Source organism: Aptenodytes patagonicus, chromosome 1 (genome assembly GCF_965638725.1).
Source record: "Aptenodytes patagonicus chromosome 1, bAptPat1.pri.cur, whole genome shotgun sequence".
NCBI lineage: Eukaryota > Metazoa > Chordata > Aves > Sphenisciformes > Spheniscidae > Aptenodytes > Aptenodytes patagonicus.
The window spans coordinates 188818630-188833166 of NC_134949.1; the positions used below are offsets into that span (position 1 = coordinate 188818630).

General features: G+C 36.0%; 1 protein-coding gene across 2 annotated transcripts in view; it reads right to left on the bottom strand.

The window, feature by feature from the left end:
• Positions 1–14537, bottom strand: part of TDRD3 (tudor domain containing 3) — a 121038-nt gene that overhangs the window by 59389 nt on the left and 47112 nt on the right. The window contains exons 2-3 of one of the 2 annotated variants that reach the window (XM_076363119.1): positions 11040–11124; positions 7910–7975 (exon numbers count right to left, since the gene is read on the bottom strand). In XM_076363119.1, coding sequence (XP_076219234.1) covers positions 7910–7975; positions 11040–11124 — 151 coding nt within the window. Of the gene's footprint in view, positions 1–5856; positions 5864–7909; positions 7976–11039; positions 11125–14537 lie in introns of those variants that run through there. The other variant, XM_076363127.1, reaches the window with a different exon arrangement.

Here is a 14537-nt window from a genome sequence, read left to right on the forward strand (position 1 = left end):
ATTAAAAGACTAATTTTTTTTCTCATACAAATGGAATTTTTTTTCCCCTTTATTTCAACACAAACAAAACTGGATAGGCTACTCTATAGTGTGAAAACAAGTTCCCCTCCTCTATCAGTTAACTACAGCAAAGAAGCCACACAAAAAAAAATTCTCTTCTAGATTTTTTGTATAGAGTAACTCTTTCTATAGTAGTGAATGAATCACAGTGCCACGCTCACGGGTTGCTTCAACAAAAGTCTACGCTTGTCATAAATTAATGCTAGCAGTTTTTAACATTATACAATGTTTTCAAAGTAAAGATGAAGAAACACTAGGCAACTGAGAAGCATTTGTAGTTAACCACAACTAGGTTTGTCACTCAGCTGAATAGTAGCTTTACTATGATGGCAATTTCTTTCACAAATGTTGAGCAAATTCTAGTTCTAGGTACTTGCTTTTGAACAATTGTTTGGTAGATCCCTTAAAAAAATCTGGAGTGCAAAGAAATGTAGTCTAGGCTAATGATGAATATACATGCCAGTATGTTCAGGGTTTTGTGTCTACAGTGTCAAGCACACACTACAATAAAGCAGAGCTGTACATTTGCTGAGCTTGGACAATAGTGTCTGCTTCTTTAACAAAGAAAATTACATGTCACTTCAGAAAACAGGTGCAAAAGAGGAACGGAAGTGTGTAGTGTTCTTACATATATACCACATTAACATCACAATTATTTTTATGGACTTAATCAGGACCTTCGAGCATCCACATCTCCCAGTCCCAGTTCAGCTCATTTCCCCTCTCATCACATAAAACGAGCACATAGTGACAGGAGAAAAGAAAGTCAGTGTTCCTGCAGAACAAGGACAATCATCACTGGATTCCAGGTGAATCCAGAAGACTTACGCCAGTACTCCTTGTGTAGACTGTTTTAAAGTGTCATTGTGAGAACCAAGATGGGAAAAAAAATATTATAATAAATAAACAAAAATCAAATCAGTTTTGGTCAACAGATACACTTACACATTTAATCAGAGTCAGCCAATCTAAAACCTCTTCAGCACTCAGGTGCTGAATGTCATATACAAAAAGGTGAGACAATTTTTGTTTATTCAACAAAAATTTCTAGTAAATTACCAAGTAACCTAAATAGTATGGCTGGTTATATCCCAACTATTAAGGTTGCGAGTCACTTTCCATTATAGAAACACAGCTTTCAGTTCCCTTACTAACACTTTGAACACTTCATACAGTAATGTTGAATATATCAGACAATTTCTACATCACCTAGGGTTCCCCCCCCTTCCCGGCCCCAGTAAGGGGAAGAAAGAGAAAACATTTCAAGACATCAGCTAGATCAATTTAATTATTTTTAAAAATGGACAATGTTTGGCTTGTGATTAAAGCAAGTTCTTTCTTTCAACACTTCTACAACCTCTACCCTTTAAAAAAAGGGATTGCGATTTGACAAAACTGTAATAATATCTGGAATGAAAGGATACGTGTTTTGTAAATTAACGACTTCGTAAAGTTTTGTACATTTTATAATGTTTTTAAAGGTTAATGGCTATTCAGCATACAAAACAGATGAGAGGGTGAAAAAGTAATAAATTAAACAGATACAGAAACCCTAACAAACAGCCCATAATGGAGACAGTAGTGAAGTCTAGAACTCTTAAAACACTGACTGATAGGCCACTGTAGTGTTACTCAATGCCCCATCAAGTCTATTCTTTCCATGGATCTCGTGGAAAAGACCAAACTTATTACAGGATAGACACAAACGTTGGACACAAAGGGCCACAGAGGTGATTAAGGGACTGGAACATCTCTCCTATGAGGAAAGGCTGAGAGAACTGGGACCGTTCAGCCTGGAGAATGACAATGGGCGCGCAAAGTGAAACATGGGAGGCTCCATCTGAACATCAGAAAACACTTTTTTACTGTGAGGTTGATCGAGCACCAGAACAGGCTGCCCAGGGAGGCTGTAGAGTCTCCATCTTAGAAGACACTGAAAAGCCATCTGGACATGGTCCTGGGCACCTGGCTCTAGATGGCCCTGATTGAGCAGGGGCGTTGGACCAGATGACCTCATCAGGTCCCTTCCAACCTCAACCACTCTGTGATCCTGTGACTGTTTTCTTGTATACAATCCCATATTATTATTTAGGTAATGCCTTCATTCTTAAGTTCCAAATAGTACAGTTGTAGCTTGCTCTCTCCAGAAGCATTTACAAACTGGACAAGCAACCGCACACACATTAAGGCTGGAATGCTATGAAAAGCGGTTCAAATTACTTTAATTAAAAAAAAAAAAAAAAAAAACCTAAAAGAAGAGAAACAAATAGAAAAATAAAAAAAATTGTATTTTATGTGCCACAGTAGTAGTATAAACAGCTTTCAGTGATTAGAGTCTAAAGGATGCAAATAAGTTAAGAGTACAGAACATAGCCTAAATGAGTTGAGGAATGAAGATTAGTTTTATCCATCATTAATCCCATAATTAATGCTCTGCCTACTTTTTCAAGGTGAAAAATGTAACAATAATATCTTATACTATATAATGACATTATAATATTCATACTGTAGGTTTTACATTAAACTACTGGGTAAGTCAGAATCTGAAATTTGAAACAGCAGAAAGAGACATAAGAGGAATGACTGGAAATGGAAATGTAATAAAAAGTCATTGAGATATACCACATCCCACTCCTTCCTCTTTAACCACAAAACGTATCAGTGCTAATTCAAGAACACACATGACTCTTGGAAAGAAAAAAACAAATAAAAACCAAACAAAAAACAAAGTAAACAAATATCCACACTATCATATGATAGAACATACTCAGGTCTTTCTGGACATAGTTTAAATTAATTAAAACATCATTCGCTCGTGTAGTTAGCTTATAGGCTTCTTCAATGTGAAGAAACAAATCTGAGTACTTACCTCACATCACGTTCAGAAAAAAAAAATCTGAAATACTAACTACACACACTGACTGGAAGGGACTAACTGATCAAGTTGAAAATACCACCTCTATCAACAACAAATCAATAGCCTTTCCAGCAAATCCTGAAAGTCAGTAAAACTATTTTGTATCAGTGCTCTTCAAACAGTGCTTACACCTGCCTCAAAGTCTGCCAATTAAGATATTACTGATCACAAACAGGGATTAAACCACTGCTGCCCTCCTTAGAATGAGAGGAGATGCTCCAGATCGAGCTAGGGTGACAAAATACCTAGAAGCATACTTGCCAACGTGATCAAGGTAGAAAATAATGTTCTGATAAATCAATTTCTTCAGATCCCTAAGTTAGAGACAAAATTTCAAACAATGCCCAATAGCTGGCTAATACTTTTCAACAAGTTTTGCAATATAGCAACTACACTATATTCTACTCTTTACTAGACTATATTCTACTCTTTTCAAGACTGTTATTGCACTGTCTTCCTAGAGGCATTGCTTTGACACACTCAAACTGGTCTGAAACCAAAAACGTCAGCTTCTCACAAAGATTTAGCTTATTATATCTAACGCTATATACTTTTTCTCAAAAATATGGAAGTAAACATGCCTTTTTAAGAGCTCCTGAAATAGGCATTAGGAGCTAAGAACACAATCAAAACGCTGATCAAGGTGAAGAGTTCAAGGCCCACAGCTTACCTAAGGCCGCCAGCTATTTCTAAAAAGACTGTGACTCAGTTCAATCTGTCAGCATTACTGCATGCATAATCTTGTCAAAATCATCTCAATTGGAAAAAAACAAATAACTAAAAATACGTAGGATAATTTTTGACACATGCAGTTTCAAACACAGTTACACCAGGAGATCTGATGTAGCAATCTCTCACTGGAAGGTAAAGACGACCACCTCAAGACTGGAGGTTCTGGGTTTTTTTTAAATGCACATCAGTTGTAACTGGAACAGCAAATCTGATCATCCCTTTAAAAAAAAAAAAAATACAAACCACACACACACACACACACCCCCCAAAAAAAAAAAAGCAGCAGCCTGTAGGAAACCAAAACCCATAATGAAAGAGACACTAAAAGACAACAAAGCACAGTTAGTTGCATTATAGTAATGAGACAGAAATTGGGAAGCATATGAGTAACCTTAAACAGGAATTAGGATCACTGGCAACTTATGTTTTAAGTGCATACCATCAATCTGTCAGTACTCAGAAAGCATCTCTCTGAGCTCAGAAATTAAATCCTTTCTGAATGCTTCTTCTGGAATGAAAGTTTCCATTGTAATGAAACATAAATACTCAAAAGAAAACCAGTTATGCCTTAAACGTAACATCACTAAATTATACATTATAACTTTATAGTCGTTTTTGCATTTTTATTGCATTAAAAATACTTAACGTGTATTTATGGTATATAGTCATCTAGACAGAAATGGGAGGGTTCAGCTTTTTCAAATCCTATGCAAATGTGGCCATCTTGTGGTTAATGCTGGTAATATTGATTTTTTTAAATCCATACAAAACACAGATATAAATGAGTGAATAAAACATTTCTGTGTGTTAATGACTCAAGTTGATAACCACCTATAATGGTCAAATACCCATGTTGTTTCACACTAGGACTCTATGCCAGCTTTTACACAAATATTTGCCTATTACACTAATACTACAAAATAAAGTTATTTTTTATGCAAGATGGAAATACATCGTATGTTCTCAATATACAGATAAATAATACTGATCCTACTCTTGGATGAGAGGAACAATAGTAGCGTATAATTTCTATTGTTTCCTGAAGCATTTCTGAACCACAAATGACTACCTTCCTACTGAGAAATTATATTAAGAAGTCACTCCTGTCCCAACCATACCCTTTACTTACATAAAGCAAATACTCTCTTTTATAAACACATAGTTCTGTAACATAAAATATTCCTATACATTGCAAGCTAAATAGCAGCACTTATTAAGTAGTCAGATTTGCTTTGCATTACTCAAAAAAAAGGAAACACTACAGTTAAGAAGGCAAAGATTCAGTACACTATCTAATAGTCTGGGCTAAAAACTATAAATAGGAGTCGTTCTCAAACACAGACTTTTTCTGTGCAATCATTACTTCTTTTTAAAATCTGGAGGATTATCATCCTTCAGCAAACTCTCTGCAGGTGTTTGTTTTGTTTTGTTTGTTTGTTTGTTTGGGTTTTTTTTTTTACAATAATTTTCTAAGATCTATGATCCAAATAAAAGACAGTTGATTAAAGTAAGACCAAACTAAATTCTACTAGAAGCTCACATGTAAAAAGTCCTGGCTTCTTAACAATATTGATAGAAGTATGTAAGTCCCTAGGACTTAACAAACACCATTTGTTAAACAAACATTTGTCTTTAACAAAGACCATTAGGGGCTATAGTTTTCTTCTGTCCTGCCTGTTTCCTCCAGCTTCTCAAAATTCCTGCTGCTGTTGTCAGGAGTCATTACCCAAGAGAAAAAATACCCTTTTCCTCTGGCATTTTCACTCTTTAACCATTAAAAATGGAAGGAGTCTGTAGGCACTGATGTCTCTCAACTATCTGACAATCTGAGAAATAAATACCTTGAATCAAACAAACTTTCGAAAAGAAGGTTTGGATTGGACTGGATTCCTGCAGGATTCAATCCTATTACGCAGTCCTCCATCTCCATCAACTGTAAGACAATCCCACGCAGAAACTTATCAAGGCCCCTTCAGTAACAGTTCTTTTTTTTAATTCAGAATCCTACATATATATAGTGTTTTGTACTGCCAGTAACAAAAATGAGAACCCTCAAAAGGACACACAGTAACAAAGCAGAACATAAACTTGCTGCTCTCCCCTCAGTGTAATAGGGATCCTAGAAAATTAAACTAGATTTTTTTCACCTTTTCCACCTTTTCATTTTCTGAGATGTTCAGTTTTACAAAATATAGATGTATTTGTGTGTGTACAGGTGCAGAAGGTTTTTCCCATGAAAGGGTAGCTGTTATCTCACAGGTATTTCAAAGCACTAACTACCACAGTTTTCAAGCACACATCCCTCGTTTTTGTGCTGAGGCTTTGTATTTTGTGGAAACAAATGGCACAATTGCACCTTCTCTAGTTTGAGCTGAGAAACATGAAAAACCCAAGTGGTGACTTGAGCAGCTAAACTAGAAGCAAACATTTTAAAGCACGTAAGTAGATTCTCATATATAACATCCATCAAAGCTTTGAGGAAATTAATGACACTTTTACCTTTAATTGACTACTTGAACTACGTAATGACAACAGAAATTTAGAAAACATTCTCTCTAAAGGAAATGGACAAGTTACTAGGTACATTCTCAAGTGATGAATGAAAACTGAAGAACCACCTCTAAAGAAATCCTACCATAATGCAACAAAACTCTGAAAGACCAGTACAATTAAAGTCACTTAGAACTGAAATCATGTTTCAACAGCAAAACTAAATAAGGCAAGCATTACCACACATACAACCTTAATACTCTGGCAAATTACATTTAACCAAATACATATGGACCTTGCGAATATTACATGATCCGAAATGAAAAATTCAGTAATACTCCAATTAAGCAACTGAGAAATTAACACCACAAAAACAGATGCCATAAAAAGCATTTATTTTGCTTGTTTTCCCTATTTCAAAAACAGGATACTGAAGAGGAAGAAAAATATTAAAATCATAGATATAAGCAGCTAAATAAAATTCTTTTAGGTGGTAAAAAATTATTTAAGCACTGAAGTATCTTGAACAGCATATCACCCAGAAATCTAAACAGGTAAACAATCAGATTTTTTTTTTTTTTAAGTAATACCTGCAAAAAACATAGCTCCACATAATAAGAAATAAAGTTAATAAAACTTTTAAAGAAAGTTAGTTTAATAGGTAATATGTTGCATGCACAGACTGCTGCCTGGCTAAAAGCTATGATCCTGCAATACACTATCTCTCAGGTGGGCTTTTCATATCTGACAATAATGTTCCCTGCTGCTGTTCTTGTAGAAGCCAGTGTTTACAACAGTCACGACTCCATTTAGACAATAGCATCACCAGAAAAAACAAATCCGAACAGCTCTTAACAGCCTCTCTCATCAATCCTGCTTTCTTAAAACAAACCCACCTTGATTTATCACTATTTGAATTTCAACAATAATGAAACGTTTTCTCAGTGATATAGACTGTCAGCATTTGGAAGTTAGGGATAACGATTTGAATGGAGAACTACTACTGGGTTTAAAATAAAATTCTTTCATTTATCCACTCTCTTGACTGCATGTAAGGAAGAAAACAGGAAGAGTGTACTGAAGGGGCCAAACTAGATTATTTAGATATTTAGATAATTTTTATCTAAACATACAACTTATGTTAAAAATCTAGCACATCCAAGTTTCGAGTATAATATTATTCCGCAGTATATAAAGTGTTATACCACCTAACATGGTTTATCCACACAACCTATAGGATACAGAGTCATAGGAAAATTATATAAAGTGTATAGCTATAATCATGTGTATCAGTAAGTCAAGTAATACAGCATCAAGATGTATCGCTATGTATCATAATCATACAGCTGCTTTGCTTTATTCCTAACCTGCTTTGTTGCCCTCGCAAGAATAAAGGAGGGGAAAAAAAAGAACTTCTGATACCACATCAAGATCAAACAGGTTAAATGACTTTTGAGTATAAATTAAGTTGCTAGGATTGTTCACATTTATTTAAGCATCTCAAAGTTGAGAAATAAAAAAGAAAGAGTCCTCTCTTTATGAAGGCTAGTGGGCAAACGAGTATGTTCATATATTTATCCTACAACATACTCAAATATTGGTTTCTTTTGTATGTGAAATAATAACAAAACCAGACTAATGCCCCATAGAACGCTGTCATCACACAGAAATCACAGAACACAGAAAAAGTGAAGTAAAAATATTTTCTACCTTTTCCACCTTTCCACCATTGATGTCACTGGGGAGGAATTTCTTGCCAATCGTTCTTAAATCTGTCTGAAATTTATACAGAAGACAAAAGAATATTAACTTAAAATACCCTGTTTCAAAAAAAATTATCATCATAAAATAGGAAAAAGAAGGGTATTTCTTCCATAATGTTAACTATTTATAGACTATAAAAAAAAACCCTCTAACTGCATATGATGAAAAAAATTCAACAACTAAGAATTTACAAAAGAAATCCTTTTGCTTTTTAAATGATACTGTTTTAAGCACATTTTCAAAGATGATTAAAATGCTTTTAATAGGTGAAACGAAATGACTAAGTGATGTTTAACTATTAGACATAACTCATTTGTTATGTGCATTTACATGCACAAATCCTTCATAAAAGGTTGGGATGATTTTTGCAATTATACCTGGAGTAAAAGCTTACATCGTATTTCCATTAAATGCTTTTTAACTTACATGTCTGATTACTTACTTTTTGGAAGCGAGGTAGACAGCTGCATGACATTATTCAGCAAACTGTGCGACATGGCCACTGACAACATTAAACTAAAGAATTCATATGATCAAAGGAACAAATCTCCACAAAAGCACCTTCCTCACCTAACACTGTTTGGACAAGCATATCAATCGGGGTGATGTGTGACAAAAGGATGCACTGAATGGCTAAAAGGTGCAGCATGTGAAAACAGGAAATGGAATAAAAACTAATTAAACTTTACACATTAGGTTTTAGTGCAGTTACATGTGTTACGAAAAAAAATAAAGCACAGCAGTGCAGCCTAAAACACCTGTGTTTTCTAAACTCTATTGCTTGAAATAAGCCTGTTGTTTTAAACAGAACATGCTGGCGCAGATTACTGTACTGAAGCTGAAAACCCTCCTTATTTATTACAATCATAAACACTTCCAAAAGAAGAAGGGCTAAATGTAATTACTACTAGAACTTGTACACTAATTTGCCACTAATATATGCCAGTGGACTATTGTTCTGGCATCCTGATCTAGAACTGAGCAGCACTATATTTTAGTATCTAAAACATGGTAAACAAGCGGTTTATTCTGTTTTTCAGCAAGAAACATTGGTACCCTACAAATAGAAAACTAATTGTAGGGATGCTCTTTTAGTGTATTTACTCTGAGTATCTATAGAGTAGGTAAGTGCTCAACCCACTTTCTGTTGCACATGATAGCCATAGATAGTGATAAGAAAGCACATTAGGTTTTCAGTCTGAGCCCACCTGAGGGAACTGATCTATCATCTGTCAGTTATTTATCTCTGAATAACACACAGGCTCCTATAAACTGTTCCCGCGTGTTCCATATCCATATAATTGACGTCTCCAGCAAGGTGCTTTGCAATTACAGCAGCAGGAAGGGGACAAAACTTTTACAAACTCTTTGCAAGATCTTATACAAAATAAAAACATTTGAAGGACTGAAGGTACATTTATGTCTATTTCATACTTATTTAAGCAATTCACACACACACAAAAAAAGGTCAGTTGACTCCTTGGTTTCTTCTGCCTGAAACATCTCTCTAGCAGTCAAGGAAAGAATTTGTAGGAAGTGGAACCTAAATTCAATGTTATCCTGTCATTCAAGCCACACTGCTATTCCCTACTTATCCAACAGCCAACTTAATCTTCTGGGCATCAAAACAACTGACTTAATAACAAAAATATTGGTAAGCAATTAAAACTGGCTTCGGAGTACTTGCGTAACATTTCTGGTTTATTTTATTTTTATTACTTATCAAACAAACCAGAAATACAACACATACATGCACAAATTATTATGTTAGTACTTGTTCCAGCATATAATTACATGCAGGGTAATACCTAGCAACTTGGAAGTATTCTATTTGGTTTTTTATAAAGCAGTAATGCATTCTCGGATATATATAGGCATGCTACTACAGTCCAGAAACAAATGCTTACCCTCTGCATGTTTTGTATTACATTCTTTGCATTTCTGCATTATAATTTTGCTTTACTTCTTTTCAAATTCATTACATGAATCGGTGCATGTATACATATGAGTGATCGAATGCATGCTTCAAAGAATAATGAAAGAAGCAAAGGGGATACTATTTTCAGAGTATCATCTGAAACCAACAGTGGTTGAATCTCGAAGATGGACAAAATAATCCCTAACAGTTCTCATTCACAATTTCATTAAGAAAGAATACTTTTCTCTTAAGCGCTCTACTACATTGTTTTTCCCCGTGGAACTACGTATAGTTATTACAAAGGACAAAGTTTACATAAATCCATATACAGTGCATACAAGCTTTAAAACTTCCGAGTATGGATGACTGAGAAGTTTTAAACACAGAAAATGTAAAATTCTCAAAACTCATCCTCATGATTTTGATAAATTAAAAATAAGTAACAAATACATGGATTAAGTAGTTGCCCTCTTTTCATTGTTACTAAAAGGGAGCAAACTTACTAATGTTTACCCACAAAGTATATACTAGAATTCTGAAGAAAAGGAATTCACATGCACACTTTTCTTGAGTCCTTAAAAGTATTAAGGTTTATTGCTTCCAAGTTGTTTCTCTATCTTGTATATTTTTGTTTTATTTGTTGGCAGGAATAACAATTACTAATCCAGTTTTCTACAAAAATCTTTTCTATCAAAAAAATGTTTGTAGTTACATAAATATGTACAGGTCACAGTAAAATTCACCATTAGTTTGAATATACTTTAAGGAGTATCATGTCCAGAAGTCAAACTAAGTAAGGGTGTTTTATTCATCCCAACAAACTAATACTTTGTACTACAATTTCATACCCAGCACTTCTGATTTTATTTCTGCTTGTACTTTGACTTTATAGATTTACATATCATAAAGATAAAAATACTTTCCTACTGCAAATTATATTCATTTTTCTCCTCCAGGTTTCACAGTTTGAAATAGTTATTATTTCCAAATAAAATTCACAACTCATACACGCAAGGAGAGAGATAGGTACTCTGTCCTTTATGTAAATCACACAGACAACGGTACACTTAATTAGCCACACAAACCTACACTTGAGCCATTAGATATATCATTTTTAGCATGATTTGTCAGAAAAAAGTTTTCACAATCATAACTTACATTAAGGGCAACTAGGATAATGTCATTTGTATTAACTTTTTCAGTGGAACTTATGCAAGCTTCAATTCCTTCATCTGAAAGATACCTGTTAAAGGAAAAAAAAAATGTATTAGAATATCACATGATGTATCTATTAGGCAAACACTTTTTCTGGATATACAATTACTGTCTTCAGTTTGTATCTTTTGTGCTGGTGAAGCATAGATTCAAAAATGACTTGATGTAATCAGTTTCCTTACACTGAGATCAGACTGAGTAAGAGATTTCTTCTTCCGTAATTTCAAAAACAAAAAAATCCAACCCAAAACCAGAAGCAAAAACAAAAAAAAAAAAGCAGCTCTACTTACAAAGTAACAACAGCCATCATCCCGATTATGTCAAACAGAGTAACACTACGCTCCTCATATCCACCCCCCCAAATTATAGGAACCTGATTTCAGTATCAACCATTTGGGCTTTACTTGATAAAAGTGGCATACTTTCACTCATGCACTTGGCAAGGAAAAAAGAAAACAAAACAAATAAAAAAAAAATCCCATCCCACACACGACAACAACATCTGTTTCTAAAGACCAAGACTGTATGGTTAAGCCCTCAAGGGCTGGGGCACATAACACTGCCATCCTATAAAATGTATTCCTGCTTGCCTGGGCTACAAAGAAACTGATAAAAATGGACACACATTACAGTGTAACAATAGTCAAATATGGTGAAAAAGTTTAAATAGGAATAGAAAATCTCCCCCACAATCACATTTGGAAACAGCATTTGTGACCCTCATGGCGGTGGTCCAGGATCAGTATCTTTCTGCAAAAATTCTGTGAGCATACAATAAATTTGGTCATCTGAAAACTAAGTAAGTTTTAAATGGATTCAGCTAATCAATTCATTAGGGCTGACCTATTCTAACTTCCAAGAACACTTTAAAAAAAAATATATATAATTTTAACTTGAGTGGTCAGAAATTGTGACATTTGTTATTTATTTTGCCTAACATTTCTTATTTGAAGCCCCAGTTTTCATTTTTATGTAGCTGGCAATCTGCCTTCTCTGCACAACTCTTCGTTTTATTTAAATAGATCACAGCAATCATTCAATAACTGATATTTGCTACTCAGTCTGAAACACAGCACTTGCCCAAATAACATCAAAATAACTACCTACCAAGAAATCACCATTCCCCAAAGAATAAAAGCATGATTTAAGAAAGAAAGCTTAATATACATTAAGAAATATTAAAAATAAACATTCCTGAGTGCTTAAATATCCTGGTTTCGGCTGGGATAGAGTTAATTTTCATCCTAGTAGCTGGTACAGTGCTGTGTTTTGGATTTAGGATGAGAATAATGTGATAACACACCAATGTTTTAGTTGTCGCTAAGCAGTGTTTATACTAAATAAAGGACTTTTCAGCTTCCAATACTCTGCAAGCAAGGAGGTACACAAGAAGCTAGGAGGGGGCACAGCCAGGACAGATGACCCAAACTGGCCAAAGGGATATTCCATACCATATGACGTCATGCTCAGTATATAAACTGGGGGGACTTGGCTGGGGGGCAGTAATCGCTGCTTGGGGACTGGCTGGGTGTCAGTCGGTGGGTGGTGAGCAGTTGTGTCACTTGTTTTTCTTGGGTTTTGTTCCTCTCTCTCTCTTATTGTTTTCATTACAATTTATTATTATATATTATTATTACTTTATTTCAATTATTAAACTGTTCTTATCTCAACCCACGAGTTTGCTTACTTTTGCTCTTCCAATTCCCTCCCCCATCCCACCAGGTGGGCGAGCAGCTGTGTGGTGCTTGGTTGCCAATTGGAATTAAACCAGGACAGTCCTTTTTGGCACCCAAAGTAGGGCACGAAGGGTTGAGATAACAGATCTAATCGGAACGTGTTAAAATAAGTTTTTTATAAGCATTCATTATATTAGTTTAATAGTCACTGGTGACAATGTTGTTTTATTTGTTCGGATCGTTGTATTATATAAACCCTCACTTGCAGTATGTATTCCCTGCGGTACTGTTTTTCACTTCTGGGAGGTGGGTCAGGATTATCATTGTGCTGTACTGTGTAACATCGGCTTATGATACAATAACATTACTGGTAAAAACACTGATTTGGTATTTGTATTTGGTATTGCTGTCAACTCCGTACCACGGGCGCCATCTCTCGGAAATTAGTAATAATTACACCCTTTACCTTTTCTCCTCAGAGAACTAATCTATGGGAAAGACAGGAGGGGATGCCTTCCCCTGTATTTTCACCTTCCCTTTCTCCTTGAGGCTAGTCACACCAGCTTTCAAGGATTTTGCGTATCATTGGGATGTTCAAGCCAGCATGCTCCTATCATTCTCCTGAATGTGCTTCATGTCTCGTTTAGGGTTAAACAATTATTTAAAAAAAAATCACCCAGAGATCTGCCCCGAGGCCGGCTGGTCATGGGTAGCACAGCATGTAGGAGAATATGGGCAGGGACTTAAAGAAGTTCTCACCTCCAATGGTCTGGAGCTTCACTCCCAAACAACTACACGATCCTGATGAAGTGACAGAATGCTTGGAAAACAAAAAAAATGCCATGATTATTCTAAAGAGGCACAACCTATCACACTGGTATTGGCTGGCTGGTATCACGCTGGGCCTTGGCTAGTATCTACCAAACACTGCTCAGTATTATGCAGCACCCTCAGGGAGAAGGAAAACAAAGTGACAGGCATTGCGGCTAAACCACAGAACCAACCTGTGCCAGTATCAGTTGCCCCTATACACAAGAAGAAATGTTGGAAGCGAAAGTCAGCTCATTTAGTAAGGGATGATGAAAAAGCAGGGCCATCACGAGGAGAGAAGGAGGAAGAGGAAGAACTCATAAACGAGATGGTAACCACCCAATCCCTACCCTTGAGTGAGCTGCAAGATATGCAAAAAGATTTCAGCCATCATCCAGGCAAGCACATTGTCACCTGGCTGCTCCGATGCTGGGATAATGGAGCCAGCAGCCTGGAATTAGAGGGAAGACAAACAGCTGGGATCGCTTTCCAGGGAAGGAGGCATTGACAAAGCAATTGGAAAAGGGACACGAGTCCTCAGCCTCTGGAGGCGACTCTTGTCACATGTGAAGGAAAGGTATCTCTTCAAGGAAGATGTTAGATATCGTCCAGGCAAACGGACCACCATGGAAAGAGGTATCCACTACCTGAGGGAATTAGCCATGCTGGAGGTGATTTATGGTGACCTGAACAATGAACAGCTATCCAAAGATCCAGATTAAGTCAGGTGCACACGACCCATGTGGCAGAAGTTTATAAGGAGCGCACCATTGTCATATGCCAACTCATTGGCAGTAATGACCTGGAGAGATGGAGAGGAACAAATGGTGGATTAATTGGCTGGCCAGCTCCGGCAATATGAATAAAAGTCTCTCTTCCTCCCTCATCTTGGCTGTGGAGAAACTGTCCTGGAACGTCCAGCAACTCAAAGAGGATAGGTCCTACTCCCCACCTG